Source organism: Zalophus californianus, chromosome 7, assembly GCF_009762305.2.
Source record: "Zalophus californianus isolate mZalCal1 chromosome 7, mZalCal1.pri.v2, whole genome shotgun sequence".
NCBI classification, from domain to species: domain Eukaryota; kingdom Metazoa; phylum Chordata; class Mammalia; order Carnivora; family Otariidae; genus Zalophus; species Zalophus californianus.
The window spans coordinates 19,557,000-19,582,857 of record NC_045601.1 but is presented as its reverse complement, the minus strand read 5'-3'; the positions used below and the strand labels follow the sequence as shown (position 1 = coordinate 19,582,857).

At 38.0% G+C, this 25,858-nt stretch overlaps 1 protein-coding gene across 5 annotated transcripts in view; it reads left to right on the top strand.

The window, feature by feature from the left end:
* The window catches only part of ADGB (androglobin), a 159,176-nt gene that overhangs the window by 82,956 nt on the left and 50,362 nt on the right, over positions 1 to 25,858 (top strand). For 4 of the 5 annotated variants that reach the window (XM_027603366.2, XM_027603363.2, XM_027603362.2 and 1 more), the window contains 9 exons: positions 759 to 822; positions 4,215 to 4,317; positions 7,409 to 7,550; positions 9,368 to 9,482; positions 12,846 to 13,013; positions 17,678 to 17,813; positions 18,441 to 18,578; positions 20,770 to 20,863; positions 25,516 to 25,650. In XM_027603366.2, the coding sequence (XP_027459167.2) occupies positions 759 to 822; positions 4,215 to 4,317; positions 7,409 to 7,550; positions 9,368 to 9,482; positions 12,846 to 13,013; positions 17,678 to 17,813; positions 18,441 to 18,578; positions 20,770 to 20,863; positions 25,516 to 25,650 (1,095 nt within the window). The remainder of the gene's footprint in view (positions 1 to 758; positions 823 to 4,214; positions 4,318 to 7,408; positions 7,551 to 9,367; positions 9,483 to 12,845; positions 13,014 to 17,677; positions 17,814 to 18,440; positions 18,579 to 20,769; positions 20,864 to 25,515; positions 25,651 to 25,858) is intronic. The other variant, XM_027603364.2, reaches the window with a different exon arrangement.

Below are 25,858 nucleotides of genomic sequence, written 5' to 3'. Positions count from 1 at the left end.
TAAGTATAAATTTTTTGTGGGTATTAAATATAGTGGATATATAAGCCATTAATTTTTAGCTATCATTCAAAAGAGTTAAACCAATATTAGTCTGATGTTGATATAATATCCAGGAAAAATGTTAGAAAGAAAAATAGGTGAGTTGATTGCCCACATAGAATAATAATATTCAAACAGATCTCAGGTCAGTTTCAACTCATCCTCAGAGACTTATTTGTTGATGAAGATAAAGATAGTTTATTTACTGAGGGATCATTTTTGTCTCTTTAGGACAACTAATTCAATGCAGTTATTATTTTTCTTAAGCTTAATTGACATATAATTGATAAAATTGTAAGATATTTAAAATGCACATGGTGATGAGTAGATATACATTGTGAAAGATTCTCCCCATTGCGTTAACACATCCAACACCTCACACATTTGCCAATTTGGGGGGGGGGTGGGACATTTAAGTTCTACTCTCCTAGCAAATTTCAGTGATATAAACTGGTATTATTAATGTTATACATTAGATCCTCAGACCTTATTCATCTTGTAACTGAACATTTGTATCCATTTACCAACCTCTTCCTATTTCTCTCACCCTCAGTCCCTGGCAACCATTGTTGCCAGGGTTGTTATTATATATATATTTTTAAATTTTCATCTGTCTTTACCTTGTTTTGCCTATAATTATTTGATTCTATGAAACTAAGCATGTAGTACTAGTCCATTGCGAATGATGACAGTAACCCATTATAAATAATGTTTTTCAGGAACATATATATTTTTCACAAGCCAAACTCATATTGCCTTAACTTTCAAAAAACAGAATTCAAGGTAAATATATTATGATCTCTTCTCTTTTCTTTGTTTTATGTAAATTTTTGATTAAATCATGCTAGTGAAAAACACCTTCAAATCTATCAAGCATTTCTAAATTTATAATTATATTAACAAAATCAATTCCTAGAGTCGTCTACTGATCTCTTATCCAGACAATAAGTAAAATTCTGCTACCTCGTATCTCCAAGTATGATTTAACTGATTATGTTCAATCCTGAGCTGCATTATTATGTAAATTCATGTTAAAAATATTTGATTTATGAATAACTGAAGCACAAATAAAGTCACTATATTTGATTTCAATTAGTCTATTGAATTGCATGCTATTCCTAAAACAACAGCACATTTCTACTACAATTTCTGCTGTTTTTGTCCATGTTCTTCCCTCTACGTGGAGTCTATTCCCCTTCATCTTTATTGCTTTCATCTGGCTAATGCTAGAAGTCTTTCAGAACAGCATCAATGTCCTTGAACCTGTGAGACCTCCTTTCCTGGCGACAGAGTCTAGGTCAAGTACCCTGACTCCATGCATTCTGTGTGACCTGTACTTACCCTCCTCGGTCCCAAAGGCCTGATTACTTCTCATGCCCCTCCCCCCACCCACCTGCTTGATGTCAACATCTTAAGAAGGACTCTGTCCTTTTGTGTACTATTACAACACTGGTCCTGGCATGAGGCACAAACTCAATAAAAAATTATTGACTGAATCAATTAACAAGTCTCACAAATTGTGTGGCATTTTGGGGAAGACTATGAAACATACTCTAGGAAGCTGGATTGTACTGAAACTCTTATGTTGCTTGCAGGGGGCCATTCAAGCCCCTGATGATAAAGTCACATCTCTATAAGGCCTGTGCAGAGGTAGGGGAAGAAAGAAGTATTGGAGATGACTTTTCTCGTTGCACTTGTATTCGATGAAAATGCAGGCAGAGAAAACCTTTTGAGCATTTTTCAAGAGGTGCTCTATAGCTGGATGTCTGCTCTGAAAGTAAGGATCAGATCTGTAGTAGGGCCTGGGGGGAAGGTAGCAGGGAGAAATCATCAACCTAACTCCGGAGTTTATCTATAAAAACACCCAGAGGAATGCTTTGGCTTTATGAAGATAACAACACTGCTAAGCAGGAATAACTGAACCCAGAGTATGCTGTGAGAATAACATACCATTTACAGGTCACTGCAGCATATGTCCATATTCAGACTGTTGGCAATAATAAGATGAAGGCATTTATAGGTGCTTACTCTGTTGGCGGCCCCGCACTAGGTTCTTTATTGTATTAAGTCTGCACAGCAAATCCTATGAAAGGACTATTATGATCAGCATTTTTCAGGTAAGGAAACTGAGGCAGGTCAAGGCTGAGTAAATTGCCCAAGACCACCGCCCTGGAAAGTGGCACAAGCATCCTGAGAATTGTGCCTGATGTGGAGCCTGTGCCTTTGTCACTGGTTCGCCCCTCTCACTAGGTTCGCCAGGTTGGTGGCTCGGAGCCAGGCTCCCTGGTTTTGAATCCTTGTTTCATTCGGGGTGGGACCTGCCTAAGCTCAGTTTTCGATTTTCTCATCTATAAAGTGCTTGCGGTAAGAGCCCTATAGATAGAGTTGGGAAATAATGGAGAGAATGTATGTAAAACACTTAGAAGAATGCCTGTCATTAGCAAGGGGTAATCAGTGTTGGCTGTCATTGTTACTAAAGGCAGTTTGGTTATGAGTTTGTTATACACCACCGTCCTAATACACGTGTGTATGTGTGTGGCACAATGGCCAACTGTTCTTTATTCTGATCCTATTTTTACAAACTGATGTAAATATAGATTTTTTTTTTCCTTTTCAAGTCTCAGCTTGACAAAATAAAATAACAATCCTTCTGAGTCCCTTCCTTCCCCCGAATTTTTTTTTTTAACATCAGTGGTATGAGAAAACAATAATTTTTTCTTAGAGGGCACTGAAATCCAAACTTAACAGCGTCTGGGATGGCCTAAAAGGAAGGACTGGTTGTGGCCTGAGGCCAGGCATTCCTGATGTTAGTGGCCAGAGACCGCCAGCTGAGCCCGAGGCCTCTTCCAGCACATTCCATAGATGTTCCATTGGTGCTCAGTGTGTGGGTGGGGCAGGGGGCTCCCAAAGGTGCCCTGTGCAGGCACCAGGGCAGAGTACCTCCATGTGACCTCTAGGGCCACACTGTCCCTAAATTCTCAGACTCTCAAAAATGGCAGCAAATGAGCTCTGTGCAGAAACTCCTCCTCCAGCATGTACACTAGGCTGGCAAAACCAAGCTTCCTTCATAATTTTAGAGAGTGAATACTTGAAACAACTGTCTTTATAACCAACATGTGGCAGCCAAAAAGAAACAACGAAGATAAATGGCTAATGCCTACTATTGAAAAATATCGAGGGAAGCAATCATTTAAAACATGGTTATGTTGTATCGAGCATTTCCAGCAATCTTGTCATACTTGATTAAATAACAAGGTTGCTTTTTTCACAATATGACTAGAGATTTTTCTTTCATATTTTAATTATTTATTTAAATATCATTATAAAATAATATGAAAGCTTTTAATGTATAATAGCAATGACATTAATTTAACACATTTACCATATGCCATCAGTCAAAATTCACCAAGCAGTGGAAAGGCAATAAAAGTACAATAGTCTCAAAGACCAGCCCTGGGGTGGGTAAATAGATATACCTACTCTTGACTCTCAGCTTTGCCACTTGCAAGCTCTGTGACCTTTGGCAAATTACTTATTCTCTTTGTGTTTCAGTTTCTTCATCCATGATTATGGATTATTTACCCATATAGGATGGACTGAGTTCATGTTCATGTAACCCTTACGTGGCTGTCCTGTTTTACTCAGTACTCTCTTGCAACTTCAAAACAAAAATCCAGCCTAGTGCATTAGTGTGCAATGGCTGTATTTCTGAAGATCTTGTAAAAAAAGAAAGTGTTTATATCACATAGCACCATGTAAAATACGTTAATACAACCCATTAGACATTTCCATTCTCTGCTAAAGTTACTCTGTGGCCTGTCTATTATCAGGGACCCAAATTCTCTGAGTACTGCTCAGCCTCAAGTCCAGTTTCCTCCACTTGTTATTTCTGGAGCAAGCATTTCCCTTTTCTTTGCTCATGGAGAAGAGTTTTGACTCTCTCTGATAGGGCAGCCAATCTCACACAGGTCCTATAGACGCAGCTTCCATAGACTATTGCCAGCATTTACCCAGTGTGATTTTCTTCATATCATTAGGGCTGTAAAGTATTTATCATGGTGTCTAGAGCATAGTAGGTTCTCCACAAATGTTAGGTATTGTGTGATTATCACAAGTGGCAAATACAGCATTAATAGACTAATATTAAATTCAATGATTCATCTTATTTCTTGCAGTTCTCAGATGAACGTGCGTCCTACTATCTATTTGTGGATAGTCTAAAACCTATTGAACTACTGGTTTGCTTTTCTGCATTGGTACGATGGGGAGAATCTGGAGGTAAGAGAGCTTTAAGAAAAGTATCGTCTTAAAGCCCAGTTTACTTTCATTCAGTCCAGGGGAAATACAAGATTTTTAAGCTCTGGATGAAGGAACGTATTTCCCCTCCAGAGTCTCTAAGAGAGTCCTCCTTCCACCACCTTCTGGGATGCTCTTCCTGCTCAGACATCATGGGTTGTGTCCACTCTTGCCACCTGCACCTCTCCTTGTCTCGGTCCTATGTTCCCCTCTTTGGCGTGCCTACTCCCGCCGTTCTCCTTCCCACCTCTACATGTCATCGTTCTTGAGTCTTTTAAGATCTGTTGAAAAACATGCACTCTTTCTCTGATTTGACAATTCTGAAGGCCTTTTCCTCCATCCCACCTTGATCTTTGTTTTGTTTTCATAATTATATTTTATTTTTTTTTAAATTTTTTTAAAAAATTTATTTATTAGAGAGAGAGAGAATGAGAGATAGCACGAGAGGGAAGAGGGTCAGAGGGAGAAGCAGACTCCCTGCTGAGCAGGGAGCCCGATGTGGGACTCGATCCCGGGACTCCAGGATCATGACCTGAGCCGAAGGCAGTCGCCCAACCAACTGAGCCACCCAGGCGCCCCTCATAATTATATTTTAGAACTTACCTGCCAATAACTGTATCATCTCAAACATCTCCGTTTCACACTCTGACTACATGCCCTGACTCTCCAGTTCCCTCTCCCTGAACCCCCTGCTCCTATAATCCTTTGCCTCTGGGACCACCGTCCATTGACCCTCCTACTTTCCTCTGTCCTTCCTCTCTTCATGTCCTTATTTTTCTCATCCCCCAGTTTCCATGGCCTGCCATTGTAACGGTAGCCTCAGACATACCTCAGCGTGATTACTCTTCTTACTCTCTCAGCTTACTGTCCTGGCAAAACCCAGGTATTGGTTCAATTTGACAGATGAACTCGGCATCTCACCTGTGTACATCAGAGCAGCTGAGTGTGACTGGAGAAAAAATAATCCTATCAGCTAGCCCCATGTTCAACTGAGGGCCACAGATTTCACAATGGCCCCTAAGCGCTGCCAATGTTTCTCTGGTTCATGCATTCTCCACTCTTGTCCTAATGGATGACTATCTCAGACCTCTAGATCTCTCTAGCAGTTGCTCTCATCTTCCTGCATTTTCAGTAAATGACCTTACTGCTATTTTCATTGGAGAGATAGACAAAAATCAGGAATGACCCACCCCATTTTCCCATAATGAGCTCTTCACAATTCTAATCACCCTCCCTCCTGCTCACATGGATGGATTGTTCTTGCTTCTCTCTGAGACCAGCCCTTTGCTCATATGTATGTATGTATGCACAAAACATCATTCTTCAGTTTTTTTGTCCTGTTTTGTTAAAGTTAAATCTCTTTATTTAAGAACAGATTAAGAAACAGCATTTTTCCCCTTACCAATCATAGTTTTACCTATGGTTTGTTTTTAATCTTACTTGTAGATTTATTTTTAATTAAGATAAACTTGGCTAAGCAGATCACATTTTCCATTTTAAAGAAAATATGCATAATCAAAAAGTTTTCTTGATTTTGATAAATAAAATTCAAAATATTACCTCCTATTTCAGATGAAATAAATACTTTTACTGGGTTTCCCAAAATCAAATCATGTTAATTCTATGTGATCAATGAAAAGCTATGGCTCTTAGAGAAAAAGCAAAACCTAAACAAAAAAATCAAATTATCTATAACTCAAATTTACAATGCCTGGCACTGTGGAGGTACAATAAATATTTGCTGAATGCTTACTATTAAATGTCCACCAACTGTGATGGCAGGGACTATGATTTTTCACCCAGTTATACCCAATGTTTTGAATGATGTCTAGTGTAGCCATGGGCAATAAATACTTGTTGAATAAATTTGCCAAACTTTAGTGGTATAAGCTTAGTATATCTACTAATAACTCCTAAGCCACACCAAGTCCTAAAACATTGAAATCTATGTGTGTAGAGGCGTTTCAAGTCATGTTTTGCCCTTCTATGTTCAGCTTGAGTGTTATTTGGAAATAGGGTAAAGATATAAGCTAAGATAATTCCTGAAGATGTAATGTACACCAAAGTGACTACAGTTAATGACACTATATGGTGTATTTGAAAATTGCTAAGAGAGTAAACCTTAAAGCTTCTCATTACAAGAAAAAAATTGTAATTGTGTGTAGTAACGCATGTTAGCTAAACTTTCACAGTAATCATTTCACAATATATGCAAATACCAAATCATTATATGGTATACCTAAAACTAATGCAATGTCATGTGCCAATGTTATCTCAATTAAAATTTTTTTTAATTTAAAAAGTGTCTTGGCCTTACCTACTGATGAAGAATAGTAGATATTCTTTATTCATTTTAAGAGGAACACTTAATATGAAAATTAAATTTTTGTTCATTTTTGCTATTTCTACACCTTGTCAAAGCTAAGAATCAAAAGTAAAAACCTAGGGCGCCTGGGTGGCTCAGTTGGTTAAGTGGCTGCCTTCGGCTGGGGTCATGATCCAGGGTCCTGGGATCGAGCCCTGCATCGAGCTCCTTGCTCCACGGGAAGCCTGCCTCTCCCTCTCCCACTCCCCCTGCTTGTGTTCCCTCTCTTGCTGTGTCTCTCTGTCAAATAAATAAATAAATAAGTAAAATCTTAAATAAAATTAAAAAAAAAGAGTAAAAACCTGGATTAAACAATGGGATATTTCAAACTTGCTTTGCCACTATCTTAGGAAAATCTCTTATTTTCCCAGATGAGGTGTTTTTCCTCCTTTAAAACTGCATCTAGAGGGATATGGTGATTTCTGTCACAGATGATTAAATGAGACAGTCTTGTTTGTCCTTTTGCTAACTCTCCCATTCCTGGTTTCTTTAGCGAGGGGTGATTCTGTGGAGAAAAGAGGACAGATAAGAAGACCTAAGTCTCACTTCAGTATTATTTCCAGTAATTATTTACCCAGAGTATTTTCTCTGGGTTTTATGAATATTTTCAGAAAATCTCTAATTCCTGGTACTATTATTATCATTACTAATATTGTGAAGGCCAGCTAAACTCTCACAGTCAAATTTTAACATTTTTCCCTCTCCTAGCTTTAACAAAAGACAGCCCTCACGTAGAGCCTGGACTGCTTACAGCTGAATCAGTTTCTTGGAAATCTCTGAAGCCTCGGGAACTTGTTACGAAGATTCATACGTATGCTACTAAGGCTACAATGGTTCGCCTGCCTGTTGGGTATGGAGTGACTTCATTTTTCCCATATGAAGAATTTTTTGACCTTGAAAACCACTGGCTACCAAATAATTAAACAATATGGGATCTAGGATATTTTCTCCTAAAGTGATTTTGTAAGAAACAGATCTATCATTAAGATTCTTGAGATAGATAATTCCATGAACAAATAAATTGAAGAAATGCTGTTCAGTAAATCTCCTTTTGGAAGACTCATAATTGTCAAAGTCTGGTAATTTCTTAAGAAAGAATACGGTTTAAAACAGCATTTCCTAAAATTCATTTATTAAACAATTCTTTTTGTTTTCTTGTAAATCTTACATTCCTTGGCAAGAACTATGATTTTCTTTAAAAACAGATTGACAAACATAGCATTTCCCCCCCATGGTTTCTATTTTTTTAACCTATGGTTTGTTTTTAATCTTACCTATATTTTTATTTTTAATTAAGATAAACTTGGCTAAGCAGATCACATTTTCCATTTTATTTTATTTTTAAAGATTTTATTTATTTTTTTGACACAGAGAGAGAGAGAGAGGCAGCGAGAGAGGGAACACAAGCAAGGGGAGAGGGAGAAGCAGGCTTCCCCCCCGAGCAGGGAGCCCGATGCGGGGCTCGATCCCAGGATCCTGGGATCATGACCCAAGCTGAAGGCAGACGCTTAATGACTGAGCTGCCCAGGCGCCCCCACATTTTCCATTTTAAAGAAAATATGCATAATTGAAGTTTTCTTGATTTCGATAAATAAAATTCAAAACATTACCTCCTCTTTCAGATGAAATAAATATTTTTACTGGATTTCCTAAGATCAATCATGTTAATTCTATGTGATCAATGAAAAGCTACAGCTCTTATAGAAAAAGCAAAGCCTACACAGCAAAAACAAATGCTAAAATAATGTGTGCGAGCATCCAGTATTCCTAGAAAGTAATAAATTTTAGAACTTCAATATTTCTCACTTCTACCCTAAAAACTTTGGCATACAGAGATTCTCCCAGAAGTCGTTATTCCGTCTGAGTGCTCATCCATCAAGACAACCAAGGGCGCTTGGGTGGCTTAGTTAGTCAGGCGACTGCCTTCAGCTCAGGTCATGGTCCCGGGGTCCTGGGATTGAATCCCACATCCGGGTCCCCCTGCTCTGTGGGGAGCCTGCTTCTCCCTCTGCCTCTGCCTGCCACTCCCCATGCTTGTGCTCTCTCTCTCTTTGTCAAATAAATAAATAAATAAAATATTTTTTTAAAAAAAGGACAACCAAAAACAGGGAATTAATAAAGAACCTTCATATATATATATATATATATATATCCTCCAAGCAGGACCTCACCTATCAGCATGAATGTTTTGAACATGCTCTAAGGGCTCAGTAAATGAGGGGAAGTGAGCATCCCTGCTCTCAGTAATACCCCAACCTGGTAGGAGAGACACAAACAACATAGGTGAAATGATGCATTTGTGAGGAAATGACTATGAAATGAATCTGAAATCTACAAAAGCCCTATAGCACCGCGAATTATTATTGTAAGGGAAAAACCGAGACTCCTCTCTTGTGATGTGACTGCAGTGCATGGGAGAGATCTCCGGCATGTTAATCATTTAGTGTAACTATTTTGTGTCCCAAATAATTAATGCAGTTAGAGTCCATGACCTCTGATGATTCTTTCGGAGTGAAAATTCAGAGGTCCTTATCCCATCCGTGTTAAAGAATTCAACTCTCACTAATGTTTGACTTCATTTGAGCACAAGTTGTCATCAAACGCCTCACAGAGGTTAGAGCGGCAACAAAGGAGCCCGTGGGTCCTCATGTTTTCCATTGTCTTTAGGAGACATATGCTGCTCTTCACTGCATACTCCCCAGTAGGGCATTCCATACACATCTGCAGCATGGTGACTTTTGTCGTCGGAGATGAAGATGTTGTGCTACCCCACTTTGAGCCGGTAAGTACTTAAGCAACCGTGATTTTGTGTGTGTGTGTGTGTGTGTGTGTGTGTGTGCGCGCCTTTTTTTTTCCAAAGATTTGGAACTAAATCACATTCCTGTCTTTTATTCAACTTACCCATTTATTTTATTTTATTTTTTATACCTTTTAAAACTGTTAATTAGGTATATCCTACAAGAAATTCCTCCCCAATGGCATGTACAATACACAGTCTAAACTCTGTAGGGATACAAATAAAATAATTCTCATTTTTCTCCAACAACTGCTTTCGCCTCTGCTCTGTGGAATCCCCTGTCACGTCTGTTAACATTTCAGGTAGATCCCATAGCATACTGGTCGTTTGGGCTGTATAGAGGATCAGTACAGGCCTTTCCATTACAGTTTAAAATTGTGGTATCATATGTTCCTTGTACCCCCTTCCTTGGCCTAAGGAATTTGGAGTGTTTGACTCTGGGATTCAAGGAGGGAGGATCCATGGAGAATTCTGTCATTCTTGTTCATCTCCTCTTCTCTTGGTCTTTTCTTAGTTTCTCTTTCTCCTCTGTTCTGAAGTGTCTGAAAGAAGAAACAAGGTAAATGAACCTAGCATTTCCCCTGAGATCCTGTCTTGGTTTTAGATGCCCTCCATAAGACATCTTCTTTAGATATGTGGGCCTCTGCTTTTGGGGGGCCAATTTGCATGGGGCATTCTCACTGCACAATTCAGTTTTACACCCTCCCCTGAACCCATGTCCATGTAGCACCTCACTGTATTAATGAGGCAGGATCTTCTAAGCCAGTCAGTAAACCTCTGGGCCAAGACAGCAGCAAGATGGCTCAGGAGCAGCTCTTTTATGTTGATGTTGCTGTGGCCCAGACATGCTCAGTCATGAATTCTTGCGTCTCTGGGCAGTGGTTGTGCAGGATCCCCCATGGCTGCCTCCTCTCTGCTGTGCTGTTTCTCACCAGTCCTCTCCCTCCTGTTCAATAGAAGGAAGTTCAACAAGCCCACCTTATAAGTACATGTCTCTTTTTCCCTTAATTATGTTTATTCTGCTTATTTTAAATTCTTGTTTAATCTTTTCTTTGTTTCCTTTAAAAAAATAATTCTGCTTTAGGTAGTATGGACTATCCAGTTTGTCTCTTTCTTTAGGTGATTTAACTTCATAGGTGTTTAGTTATTTTGGTCTGTGAACCCATCTGTCCCTGGGGTTATCAATTCCTCCATCTTGTAAAAATTACTGGGCCTGGGCGCCTGGGTGGCTCAGTTGGTTAAGCGACTGCCTTTGGCTCAGATCATGATCCTGGAGTCCTGGGATCGAATCCCACGTTGGGCTCCCTGCTCAGGAGAGAGTCTGCTTCTCCCTCTGACCCAACCCCCTCTCCTGCTCTCTCTCTCTCTCTCAAATAAATAAATAAAATCTTTAAAAAAAATTATTGGACCTGAAAGCCAGGCCCTATTATTCTTCAGTTCCAATGAAGAAGCAAGAGAAAGATTAGTCCAAGAGCAGAGAGACTCAAGCTCCTCAGAACCATACAGGATCACTCCAAGTGCTGCCTCTTGACCAGACAATTTTTCTGGTCATGGCTTCACATCAGGGAGAAACACCATTGAGAAAAGGCTTTCTCTAGGCTTTCAGACATTGGAGGAGAAGGTAATAGAATGGTAAATGCATTAAGGGGGCAAGTCAGTTGCATCTGTCTTCATCAGCAGGAGATCTGTACTTGTCTAGGCATTGGGCCATTCCTCAAAATTTCTGCAGGGAACTAAGGAGCAATGATGGCACCATGGTGCTCCCTAGGAAAGGAGCGAAAACACAAAGTTTTGCTTCAACTTCACCCTCTTCATGCTGTCTCAGATCACCCTCTGCTCTGGGCAGCTCATCCTCTACCCACCAACTACCCACTATACACCAATCAAAAGAATTTTCAAACTCCTCAGAGTTCTCTTCCTTACTCTCCCACTTTCTCCCCCACCCCTACACTGACTCTCTTTTTGGTTTTGACATACAGATTTACAATTTGACATCCAATTTCTTTCTTCCACCAGCTTTATTGAGGTAAAACAGGCAAATAAAATTGTAAGTTATATAAACTGTACATCATGGTGATTTGATATACATAAACATTGTGAAAGGATCCCCACCGTCTAGTTAATTAACACAACCATCACCTCACATACTTATCTTTTTTGTTGTTGTTGACAACATTTTTGGGGGGTGACATTTGAGTTCTATTCTATTCACAAATATCAATTACACAACACAGTTCTATCAACTATAGTCACTATGGTATACGTGTAGATCTTCAGACCTTATTCAACTTACAGCTGAATGTGTGTACCCTTTTACCTAACTCTCCTTAGTTTTCCCACTCCCTAGCCCTTGACAACTACTTTTCTACTTTCTGTTTTTGAGTTTTTTTGTGTGTTTTTAAATATTCCACATATAAATGATACCATGCAGTATTTGTTTTTCTCTGTCTGGTTTATTTCCCTTACCATAATGCCTTCAAAGTCCATCTATCCATATTGTCACCAAAGCCAGGATTTCCTTCTTTCTCATGGCTAAATAATATCCTGTGTGTCTGTATGTATGTGCATGTGTATATATATATATTATATATATGTATATGTATTACACATATGCACTACAGCTACACACACACACACACACACACACACACACACACACTACATCTTCTCTATCCATTCATCCATTGATGGACACTTAGGTTGTTTCCATTTCCTGGCTAATGTGTATAATGCTGCAAAGAATATGGGGGTGCAGATATATTTTCAATGTCCTGTTTTCATTTCCTTTGGCTATACACCCAAAAGTAAGATTGCTAGATTGGATGGTAGTTCTATTTTACATTTTTTGACGAACTTCCATACTGTTTTCCATATCCCTATCTCCTTTTTGCTTTTACTGTCTCCTCAGAGTCCATAGCAGGAGGGTGCCAGAAGCAGGAGGGAGCCAGTTCACCCTCTTATCTTTTTAATCTTTTTCACTCCCTCCCTGAACTCTCCTTTGCCCATCAGTTCTCCAATCCCACACAATTTTTTCGAAGTAATTCCTAGACATCCTTCAGAACTAAGTCTGGGTATTACTACTGTGGCAAAATTTCCCCTGGCTCCCAATATGAGGTAGGTGTTCTTCCCATGTGTTACCACTACAGCAGGAATTATACCCCTTGTTTTATATCTTTGCGATCATAGACCCTAGGAAAATGCTTTGATCAAGCAAGCGTTTCATAAATAACTATTGAATCAACCATATAGAAGAGGTTTACTATATTAACAGAAATTAAATTTTTGTAAGCTTGATTACACTTAAATAAAAAAGAAAGTGAGGCTGGCTGCTATGCTTTGTCTTCACAGGAGAGCTACCGATTTACAGAGCAGTCTTTAATGATTTTGAAAGCTGTTGGAAATGTGATGGTTAGTTTCAAAGATAAGGGTAAACTCTCTGTGGCTCTGAAGGATTTACAAGCAGCTCACTACCCCATACCCCTCCACAATAAAGAACTAACTTCACAGCACTTCAGGGTAAGTGCATTTAAGTTATGATGTTTCTAGAAGGATAATTTCTATTTGAAAAAAATATATATCTTATATTAGGTGATCCCCAAAATTTAACCTTTAAAAAGACTTACATACATTTCCAAGAGAAAGAGAAAGAACTTGCAATTGCAAGTTTTCTAAAGTGGTATCTAAGAAAAAAGGGAGGGAAAGAGGGTCTTCCTTTATTTTCCATAGAGAGAATTAAGCCTTGCTTTTGTAAATTGTATTTGCACTTATAGTATCTTGTATTCTATCTGGTAATGCTACCTGGGACACCGTCACTCCTAATTGAGAACTGCTCACCTAAGCATGAATGATCTGCAAGAAATACCTGCCATGATTTACTCTTCAACCAATCTGATTTCCTCCCTTTTTTTAAAGATTATTTATTTATTTATTTGAGAGAGAGAATGAGATACAGAGAGTGAGCATGAGGGGGGGGAGGGTCAGAGGGAGAAGCAGACTCCCCACTGAGCAGGGAGCCCAACGCGGGACTCGATCCCAGGACTCCAGGATCATGACCTGAGCAGAAGGCAGTCGCCTAACCAACTGAGCCACCCAGGCACCCCTAATTTCCTCCCTTAAGTGAACTCTGTTATCCATTCTTGAAGGTGATGGCTCTAGATGGCTTAAGATGGTGTTCACAAACTCTAAAAATAAGCAAATATTAAACCATCATATGTCAAGAAAGCTATGGTCTTCCCTGCTACAGCTGGCCCCTAAGGCCATAGCTGGTATTCAACATCTCTGTCCTCTACCACCCATTCTAGATTTCCCCTTTTCTCCAGCCAAAGCTCCAGCTGTTCTGGTCGTCTCTTGGGTGACCTAGACCTTCAATCCTGATGAGCACAAGACCTTGATTGCCTTACTCTTTTCAGGCTGTGATTAATCATTCACTGCAGAAGCACCAAGAAGTGTCCAAGCAAATTCAGACATAATTCTTCCTGTCCCCATTATGCAGCAGAAACCCTAGTACTTCATGACAATCAGGGTAAATTCTACCCCCACACCATTATATTTGTTCCTTTTTCCTATTTGTATACCAGAATGAGAAGCTCAAAGTAACCAGGCATATATCATAACTTAGGTTTATTGTAAATCATATCATGTTCCCTGATGGAAGCATTCCTTGCCCTCCATACCCAGGAATTAGGTCCTCCAATTTAGCAAACTGCCTGTTGGGACAGAGAACACTAATTATGGCAAATGGGCCACTGGAAATAATGGTGAGAGAGGCCAATCCTACTTCCAGTCTTTGAATCCCAAGCCTGTATATCTTAGCTTTTGTAGATATAGCAGTGCATGTTGGTCTTTGGTTCTGTTCATATATACTGTGCCCTGGAGATACCCTGTCAGTTCTCCAGGATGTCATCTCCAGGCTGGCCCATTAGCTGAGACTTTTATATGCCATTCCAATTTGCCAGGAATTCTATCAATTCTTTCTATGGTATATATTAGGACCATTGAGTCCCAAACATTCTCCAGTGGTTAAATCTCCTCTGTATAATGAGACCCTTGGTCCAAAGGAATGTTAGATTGGATTTGATGTTTGTAAATCAGATTTTCCGTAACCCCGTGGGTAATAATGCTGGCAGAGGCACCAAGGAAAGAGAAAACAAACTCATGTTTGAGGTAGGTGTCAATGCTAGGAGGGACGCATGCGGACAGGAAGAATTGTGTCCGAATTTGCTGGGACACTTCTTGGTGCTTCTGCACCTCCTTGATAGAAGCCCACTGAAATAAACTTGCCACCATGTGCTGACTGGAATCCCCAGAGGATGATACTGTATTAAAGTTTCTGCTACTAACAGATTAGACTGCTAAGCCTGGGTGAGAGAGAGCCCAAACTATTGGAACCATTTGTAGTTCCTGTCCTTGCCACCCAGAGTACTTGTGCATGAGTCTGTTGTTGCTAGGCCAGATCCAATATGTAAATGACCTTTGTGCATGCTTCACTTACACAAAAGGGAGTTATTTTGGTAATGAAATACTTTAAATTTTTAAATATTTTTATACTTTTGTATTACGTAGTTATGTGACATTTCTTCAGAGCCACATCCCATAAATCAATACATTTCAAATTTGTCTATCATAAACAATTCCAGATGGATCAGTTGCAGCATACTCTAAGTATCCCATAGATAAGGTCTCCCTCACGAGTAAATAGCATTAGTGTGTTTTCTGGGAGGTCCTTCATTAGCATGCTTACAAAACAATTGGTGCTCAAATCTCCTACAGATCTTTCTCTTGCTTTGGATCCTGCTCAAAGCTGATGGCCTTGTAAGTCACTCAGTAAATGCATTGGAATAATATTTCCCAAAGCAGAATATTCTATCACCAACTCCAGAGAAGACTATCAAGGACTGGCTTCTTTCTTAGTTTCAGTGTCTTATCATTTACTTTAGAGGGGATGTCCCAGCATGCCTAATCCTCTGGACCCCTGAAATCACTGATGTGGTGAATCCATGAATCTGTGTGAGGATCATTCCCCACTCTCTAGCATGCATGTGTCTTAATCAGGAGTCAGAGTAATGGCCACTTCCTGCCCACAGGTCTGAGTTCACTGTGGTCATCAACATCCACAGGTAGTCCAGAGTGATGTCCTGTAGAACATCAGAGTGATGTCCTGTAGAACACCAACATGAACACTTAAATGTAACAGAGAGTAGGAGGATTAACATAATCATGTATTTTTCTTATTTTTATGCTAGACGCTGAAATACTTAGAGCATTTTATTAGCATGTCACAAAAAACACATCTAACTCATTTAAGTCATAACAAGGAGCTGGATGTGCTAATTTCTTATAAGGATATAGGGAAATCTTGACACCCAAGGATAGGAATGACTCAGTGTGGAACTTCAAAGAGGGGATAGACACCCCCTTGAACGTATCTTCTTCATTTTGTTTTTCTCCTTATAGACATGTTATCTCTACTCCTAAGTTCATATCATGGAAAAACTGACTCCTGACTTACATCACTTTCCCATATGAGTCCAGTTTAGAATATCTTGATCCTGATCTCAAATTATTCAACCAAAGTAACAATGATTTGCTCAGCTTGGATTAGGTGGTTTCTTACAGGCTTATCCACCGTTGTCAGTTGATGGGGCACTTACAAATATAGATTATGAGATTAGGTCCCTATCTCTAAACATATGGGGAGGCACCCCTCTGGAGTAGTCAGAAAATGTGGACTTAGCAGGAAGTACAATAGTCATATGTCTTTGAAGAGCACTGTATCTCACCAATTCTAAGACGCACATTTCTTTTCACACTTTAACAGGAGAAGGAAATTAGAGTGTGTCTTATAATTGGTGGTTCCTTATAATCATTACTGGCCAGGTAGCCTTCAGAATTCTCTACACACACAGGGACATGTTCATAAGAGTTCATACTGTTACTGCTTCAAAAGAAATATATGTTTTTTTTGACAAAGGCCTAATCCTTATGGGAAGAGAATTAAATGACATTAGAGAGCCTCTCAAAGAAACATGAAAGCAGAGGGATTTTCCCTACACCAGACTGACACCCCCCCTCCCCTGGACCCTTCCCCCCAAGGCACAGGGAAAGAGAGAGAGAAGGAGAGGAGAACCTGGCTAAAAATCACCTCAAATGGTGTTCCAGGCACCTTACATAATCCACCAAGCACATTACTCCCTGTGGACAAATAAATAGCTAAAAGTAAGCCAGCAGCAGGGTGCTGGGGCTTGGTGGTTATTCTCAGTGGCATGAGTAGATAAATGGAATTCCTCAGAATTTCAAGATGAAAACTATGAAAAAACTTGGAAGAAGGAATATGTATTCTGCTTATGGTCTTAAAACCTTCCATGGGTCCTCTTTGGTAGGATCAGGAATGAGCCAGCACCAACACTTACTGAATGGGGGTCGGTGGTTTGAGTAAAACCCCAGGGACAAAAGTAGAACACACTCTAGGCAATGGTGCATCTTCAAAGCTTGACAACATAAAGGACAAAATTATATAGGAAAACACAGATGTTAAGTATTTTCAAAAAATGATTTGCAAGAGTAAGAGTTTGAATATAAATGTTTTCAGAATACTTAACCAACTTATGTAGCTTATTTTATTTTTTTCATGTATGTTTCAGTGTGATGTATGACAAAAAAGCTCTATGTAAATAAATCTACAAGAGTTTTTTCAGTAGGAAGTAAATACTCGTAGATGAAAATAAGAAAGTGATAAAAAGTCTAAACAACATATTTTCTTTTTTGGTAATACATGAAACAATAGTGTGTCTTATAGTGGATGGCGTTTTAGAACCAATGAAATATAGTATTTAACTTGCTTAAGCACAAAGGCCATATTTTTCATCTTATGCTATATCTCTTCAATCAGTTATATGCTGATTGAGTGTACATTATAAACATTATAGTGATTAAATTTTATTAAATTAGAAATGGTAAGGTGATAAATAATTTTGCTCTCTTTCTGGGTGAATGAGACTTCAAGATCTTCTGTTATACTGTGCATCTGAGAAATATGTATTTTTATTTTTAGAGTATTTAAAGTTTTATACTTTAATTTGAATACACTTCAAATGCATTCCGTGCTCTCTAAATGTAATATTACCTGGCAATGTTATTTTCTTGGTGTAAAAAAATGGACTAACATATTTTATCTTTTTCAGGTTTTTCATATTTCTTTATGGCGTTTAATGAAAAAAACTCAACTAACAAAACTTCCTCCCAACTTTAAATTTGCATTTCGTGCTATGGTTTTGGATTTGGAGTTACTCGATTTCTCCTTAGAAGATGTTTCTTTAGGTACTGAATAATTTAGATATTTGTTTGACAAAGGACTTTCTAGCCTTATAGAAGAGAAATAATTTGAGAAAAGCACAAAGATTTTGTGGAGTAGGTAGACTAGGTCTACACCAAACAGGTGGAGAGTTCAAGCTGTGCTCTGGGAAGCCCACTGTCTCCAACAATCTACCTTGTGTCCCCAACTTCACATATTTCCATGGAAGCCCAGAATTCCCCCGTTTTATTTGTTTCTTCCCTGAAAGACTATGAAAGTTGCTAACATTTATGATATGATTAGAGGAATCCTGGGAAGATCTTCAGATCCAAGGAAACCCTCCTTTCCCGCTCTCCCAATGCTCTAGTCACGCAATTTTAACATTTTCTTTCAGTTTTGAGAGAAACTCCTTACTGTTTTCACAGAACAACTCATAGTAGCTCACTCAGTATGTAGTGTTTCCCTTCTCCAGGATGTTTATGTTCTAAAAAAATGGGCCACCTGCAGAGCACAATATTAAATATAAAGACAAATCTATCACTGTGGCACTTTATATGTCAGGGGACTTTAACAGTTAAAGGCATTGAAAACTGGGGAAAGGATTAAATACCTTAACTCAAATTTCAGTCCAAAATTTGTTTTTCTGTTTCCAGCGGAATGCGTCGACATTAAATACTGCCTACCAGTAAGTGATAAAGAATATTCTCCTGAAGAAGTAGGAGCAGCAATTAAAATTCAAGCCATGTGGAGAGGGACTTATGTCAGATTGCTTATGAGAGCTAGAACACCAGGTACCTTTTCCAGTCATTTATAAAATAAACTTGTGTATGTAAGAATGAATATTTGTGTGCTAATCAAAAACATGAGTTATCTTACTTTATTATTGGGCTAATTCTTTGTAATTCTATAAATATTGAAATTCCTTGAGGTCAGAATGCATGTCAGCACACTCACTCTGTAGCTCCCAGAATTTAGCACAGTGCCTGGCACAGAGTAAGCACACAACAAATACATGCTGGAAGAAAGAATGAAGGACTCAATGAATGATCAGCTATGTCTTCCCAGTCTGTTGTGAGTCTTACAGCACAGAGAACTAGTCTTTTCCTCTATGCATCTCCCATGTCTAGCAGAATGCTACAGCAGTCAGCTTCAGCTAAGCTGTGGATATTTTTACATTTCTAGATCATTTTTCAAAGAAATAAATGAATGAATGAGTAAATTAATGAATGGGTTGAGTGAAAGAAGCTTTCATGTGTCCGTGTGGCATACATTTAGAGAGCACAGAATGCATTTGAAGTGTATTCTAGCTATTAAATCAAATTATCAGTGTATTCTATTAAATCAAATTATTTATGTGTGTATAATAAACTTTTTGTGAAAAAGGCTATTTTATTTTAGCTTTTTATGAGCTTAAAATAAAACACTGCAGAGGCAAAAATTATATTTAATCATTTTCATTCTGCAGTTTTTGTTTCTAAGAAAAGGCTTATCTTCAATAGAATTTTTTTTAAGATTTTATTTATTTATTTGAGGGGGGGAGAGAGAGAGAGAGAGAGAGCTTGTGAGTGCACAAGTGAGGGGAAGGACAAAGGGAAGGGAGAAGCAGACTCCCTGCTGAGCAAGGAGCCCAACTCTGGGCTTGATCTGATTCGGGACCCTGAGATCATGACCTGAGCCAAAGGCAGATGCTTAATTGACTGAGCCACCCAGGCGTCCTCCAATAGAATTCTTTGAATGTACTGAAACATTTTGTTGTGAAGTGTCTCTATTTGAAGTATTTAATGAGAATAATCAAAATGTTCATCTCAGCAGGGAAAACTACAGATACACAAATGTAAAGTAAATAAACTGCATTGTATAGTTGTGTGAGAGAAAAATATTACTGTTGCTTGATTTTGATATTATTCTATTAGAAAAAGTAAAGATAGATTTATCAAATTAAATATATAGTAAAATATACTTTTTGTTGTCCACATATGCTGTAAAAATTATATTCAAACAATGATTTTCTTTCTTTTTAGACACAAAAACTTGAAGAAACTAATAATGTTTTAATAATATTTGCATTTCTTTCACTCAATGAATATTTATTGAATAACTTGTGTGCACAGCACTGTTCTAAATTCTGATTTTATTGAAGTCAGTTAAACTGACAGAGTTTCTGCTTTGATGAACCTTGTGTTCTAGTGGTGGTAGACATACAATAGACAAGTAGATATATTAAGATATCAATTTCAGATTCTAGTAAGTACTATGAAGAAATTAAAATAGGATAATTAGGGAAAAAGTCAGTTTCTGACTTGTTAAATTTGAGCCACTTACTATGGATTTGCATTTTTCTTACCAAATCATCTACTCCTAAACCAATGTGGATTATGGGACTGAGTTTTAGTGGGATCCCATTAGACATTGTTTTTTAGAAAAATTGGATGAATTATTTTTTCTGTCATAAGAGCTTTCATAAAGAACTTTTAGTGTGAGGGTGCCTGGGTGGCTCAGTTGGCTGGGCGACTGCCTTCAGCTCGGGTCACGGTCCTGGAGTCCTGGGATCGAGTCCCGCATCGGGCTCCCTGCTCAGCGGGGAGTCTGCTTCTCCCTCTGACCCTCTTCCCTCTTGTGCTCTCTATCTCTCATTCTCTCCCTCTCAAATGAAAAAATAAAATCTTTAAAAAAAAAAGAACTTTTAGTGTGATAAAAGATCTCCTGATGTAAACTCTTTGATGAGAATCTTCAATTAGATGAAAGAACACTTTATGATGTCGCTGAAGATGAAGGAAAACAGCACAAATCAATGAGCAGAGCTGTCGACTAGAAGTTTATAGCTTTATATTTTAACATAATTTTGCTGCTTATAAAGCCTATGGCTTTGGATACCACCTTGTGAATTTCAGCTTCTTTATCTGTAAAAGGAGGGCTTTGAACAAGATGATCTTTCAGGCATCTTGCAGTTTTTATATTGCTATTTTTAATTATTATTTTTAGACACAAAAGAAAATACCAGTGTTGCAGATATTCTCCAAAAAGTTTGGAGTATATTGGAACTGAATATAGAACAGTATGCAGTTTCTCTCTTAAGGTAAGGCAGTATAATGAAACTTCTTGTTGCAGTATCTTGGTATCCTTCAAGTTCCTGTTCAAGTGCTACCATGTTCATTGAGTTTTCCTAATCACTGCAGTGAGAAACACCGCTTCTTCTGAACTTCCACAATATTTTATCTGAAGCATTTCTATGGTACTTACTACTTTGGGTTTGTCTTAATTATACTTAACCAAGATTCTAAGCAGAAAACCTCTGAGAAGCAGAGCAAAGTTTCTTGAAGTCTTATGGTGCTGAGGTGACCACGGTCAGAGTTTAGGACCTACTAGGGGAGGGGACTCCAACAAACAATTAAAATTGTCAGTTGAAATCCCTGGACAGTAACACTCTAGAAACAGGGGTAAACCAGAAGTAGACTGAGCCTCAGCAAAACTACTGTAGCCACAAATCATACGTAAGCAACAGGATAATCTGAACAAAACTGAGAAATTATAAATTATACACACACACACATGCGCGCGCGCGCACACAGATGTATTTAAAAGAGGCAAACCCTCTGGTGATGTTGGAGTTAGCAGACAAAAATCTCAAAACTTAACTGTAATGGAAATGCCAAAGAAAATAAAGAATAAGGAGAAAATAGATCAAAAGTTTAGACTAATAAAGCTGAGTCAAATGGAAATTACATAAATGATTTTTTTTAGATAATGTTTTTTATTTAACACCACACTATTGAGGTCATTAATTTATCCTGTTTAGTTAGATAAATTTTGCTAATTAATTACATATACTCATAAAACTACTGCAAAAACATGACACAGAATATTTCCATTACCCACAAAGTTTTGTTTGTGCTCTTTCATATAACTCATTCCTTCCCAACAAGAAACCTATACCCTGAGTTTCATCACCATAGATTAGATTTGATTGTTCTTCAATTTCATATAACTGAAATCACACAGCATGTGCTCTTTTGTGTCTGGCTTATTTCACTCAGAAATATTTCTGAGATTTTTAACAACTGAAATTAAAAACTTACTTGTAGATTTAACAGCAGATTAATCAGAACAGATGAAGAGATTGGTGAACTTGGAGATAGGTTAATAGAAAAGTATCCAAACTGAAGCATGGGAGAGAGCGAATGGGAAGTAAGAAAGTAACATAAGGGACATGTGGAATATGCTCAGAAAGTCCAATATTGTCATTATAGTCGCAGACTGTAAAAAGTTAATAACTGAGAACTTTCCAAAACTGGTAAAACACATCAACTCATGTTTTCAGGAGACTGCATGCAAACTCCATGCAGAAAGGCTACAAAGAAAAGTATTTCTAGACTCATTGCAGTGAAACTACTGAAAAACAAAGGCCAAAAGAAAAACCTTCAAATCAGCCAGAAAAATAATGCATATTATCTTCAAAGGGCAATCAACAAATAGCTACATATAAGAGTAAATTCATGACCTTAAGCAATGAGGAATGTAGAAGTTAGGTGTAAGGTTTCAAAGAGTTCTAAGGTTATAGTATTATTGCAGAAATGGTAAAAGTAATAATTTAGATGAAACACAGGGGAGGGATGCATGGTATCCTTTCTAGCAATATACTAATGAACAGCTAGTGAATTTAGGAAGAGGTAAGATTAGTCTCACAAATCTTCTAGAGAACAGAAAAAGAGGAAACACTAACCAATTCATAATCTTGATTTAAAAAAATTCAACAAGGACAGTAAGAAAATGAAATTGCAAACCAGTCACCTTCTTCAAATTGCAAACCAATCACCCTTTTGAATAGATACAAAAAATGTGTAATAAAATATTAGTAAATCAAAATTGGACTTAAATAAAAAGGATAATGCCTTGTAATCAAGTAGGCCTCTCATTCCCAGGTATACAATGGTAGTTTAATGTTAGAAGATTTGTCATTTTAATTCAGTACATTAACAGGGAAAAGGAACAAATCATTTGGTCCTCCAGATAGAATCGGAAAAAACATTTGATAGAATTTAACACAAATTCAAAGTTATTTATTTATTTATTTATTTATTGTTTTTAGAAAACTTGGACTTTTAGAGAAGAAAACTTTTAGAGAAGTCTTTCATTAATATGTTATTGGCATCTGGTATTTTCGAAACTTACTACAAACATGATTAGTGATGAAATTTTGAAAGCATTTTCTTGGGTTTAGAAATGAGACAAAAATGTCTGCCTGATGACTTCCATTCACAATAATCCTGGAATAATTCTGAGAAGGACAAAATGGCAATAAAGCAAAGTAAAAGTCATTAGGATTTGAAGGGAAAAAATAAAACCACCACTGTTTACAGATGATATGATTGTATATGTAGAAAATATATTTTTAATTAATTTATTTGATAGAGAGAAAGAGAGGGAACACAAGCAGGGGGAGTGGAAGAGGGAGAAGCAGGCTTCCCACTGAGCAGGGAGCCCGACGCAGGGATTGATCCCAGGACCCTGGGATCATGACTCAAGCTGAAGGCAGACTGTTATCGACTGAGTCACCCAGGTGCCCCTGTAGAAAATATTTTAAAATCTGCAGAAAAATTATTAGAGTTAGAGAATTAAGAAAAGTTGCTGGAGACAAGGTCAATATAAAATAACAATTGGATTCCTACTTATAAAAATAATGAAAAAAATTCACTATGAAACAAATATAAAAATTTTAAACGTAGAAAAAATCCAAATCTATACGGTATTTGCCTAACCCTGAGGATAAGTGTCTCGTTCACCTCACCCTAGTCCTGGCCCATGGACACTGCCATTACCTGACCGTCCAGCTTGACTGACTTGCACACATCTTTCAGCATCAGACCTAATGCTACCCCCCAATATACTAATTATCAGGTGTGTGACCTGGGGTAAGTCTCTTATCCTCTCTAAAGTTGAAATTAAAATTTTATTAATAATATTTAATATTTTTATTAATAATATTTAATATAGGGAAATCATTTTAATATAGGGAAAACAATATCTATCTCATAGTATTATCCTTTTGTAAGGCTGTAAAGATAAATTAAGGTAACACAGGAAAAGTACTTAACACCAAACTACAGATTGAGGCATTACAGGGCATTAGCTATTGTAAATATTACTTTATTATTACTACTAAATGGGAAACTGAGGTCCTGGAATCCAGCCTTACATTCTCAGATCTTAAGGGGCAGAACTTTCCCAAGTGAACTTTGGGCAAGGCTCAGTTTACTGATGTAACTTTCTTACTGTACTAAGATGCAAAGTTAAAAGAAAATCTTTCAAGTCTGTCAGGAATATTTCTCTGGGTCACTCAAGATATTCCATATACATCAGGGTTTTGATGGCACTATATGCATTAGAATTTCCTGAGGCTATGAAAAAGTGTGGAATGTATGATGTGAACAATGACTGGATTACTAAATACCTGCCCTATCTTAGAATGGCAGCTGGTCCCATTACAGTCAGTTCCCTAGGTAGCCTGTGTAGCTGATGTATTGGCTCAGCCAACACCCACATGTGGATTTGGCTGGCCCTCCCATTGACAGACCACCACATTAGAGTTCCCAGTTAGGGTGGTCAGTTTATTTATCATTTGAACTGGGATACTTTTACAAAAGGGACAGAGGGAGCACTGTTAATAATTATGACAGGATTATGAGTATAAACCAGGACTGCCCCAGGCAAACCAGGATATGTGGTCAATCTTTGTTCTCATAACTTACCTACAAGGCTTAAAACTCTCCCAAGTATAAATCTGTCACTTTCCTCCCATCAAAGACCAGTGATCAAATGGAGCATATGAATCCTATCCCCCATAAGAATCTCCATGGCTTTGCTTCTTACTGACGGTACAGTCAAGCCATCTGCTTTCTAGAAGGCAAGAAAACCTCTAGATCTGTCTAGACCTCTAATACAGAACGATTTTCTATGGCCATTATGGCTTCCATCCCAGCTAATTCCATAGATGTTATACAAAAGACCTAGATTGCTGGTGCTACTGAAGCTAGATCTAGTTCCTGGCCGTGGGAGGGAAAGAACCTAGCACATCTCTTACATGACTTACCTAGTACATCTCTTACATGACTTCCATCATGTTCTGAAATAGGCCACAGCCTTCCAGGGGGCAAACATGGAGAAACCTCAACCCATAATTCTTTTAACCAGTTGCACATACCACTCCTTTATGTGCCAAAAATCACATAGAAGGAAAACTGATTTTCTCCCCTTGGTCATGGCCTTAGATTTTTGTTTGTTTTAATCCCTTTTTACAAATCCATTCCCTACTTTAAACTCCATTCTAGTTATCGACTCCCATGTCAATTCCAGACCTTGAGTGGCCCTCACCAGTTTCATTGCTACTTTGCCTGTTCCTGTTTTCCTACCCTTATAGTTTGAGCTTTGTTGCTGATTTCCCACCTATAAACTGTAATTACTTTCTTGATCATGAATTAAGTTCTCCTTTGATTAAGAACTTCAAATAACTTTAGAGACCTTTGAGAGACATCTTTCATGGTTGACCTAGAATGGGCTCCCCTACCTGTGTGCCATGCACTCTGAACCCCACAGCTTTTGATCAAGGACTCAATCCAGCCAACAGCAGACTGTGATATTTTATGTTATTTTGTCTACTTCCTTTTTTGTAAGTAAAATTTATTTTAAAAGTTGCCTTTGCCATTAGAACTTATATTATTTTTACATTTCTAGACTAATGTTTAAAAGCAAGTGCAAGTCTATTGAATCTTACCCATGCTATCAAGATGAAGAAACTAAGATTGTTTTTGCTGACTATACTGTGACTTATGCAGACCAGCCACCAAATAGTTGGTTTATAGCATTCAGGTGAGGCTATCATAAATCGGCATATGATGTCATCTTTAAATGGCATGCGATAGTCTTATGTGTAGAGCTTTATTTATGGTAGTAGTGAAAGTATGAACTTACAGGCTGTTTTCACAACTTAGCACTTCTTCCCCATCTGCTATGCATAAATGAGATATTACAGGATTTTTATCCATGTTTCTTTAAATAAAATGTGAAGAATGTGAAG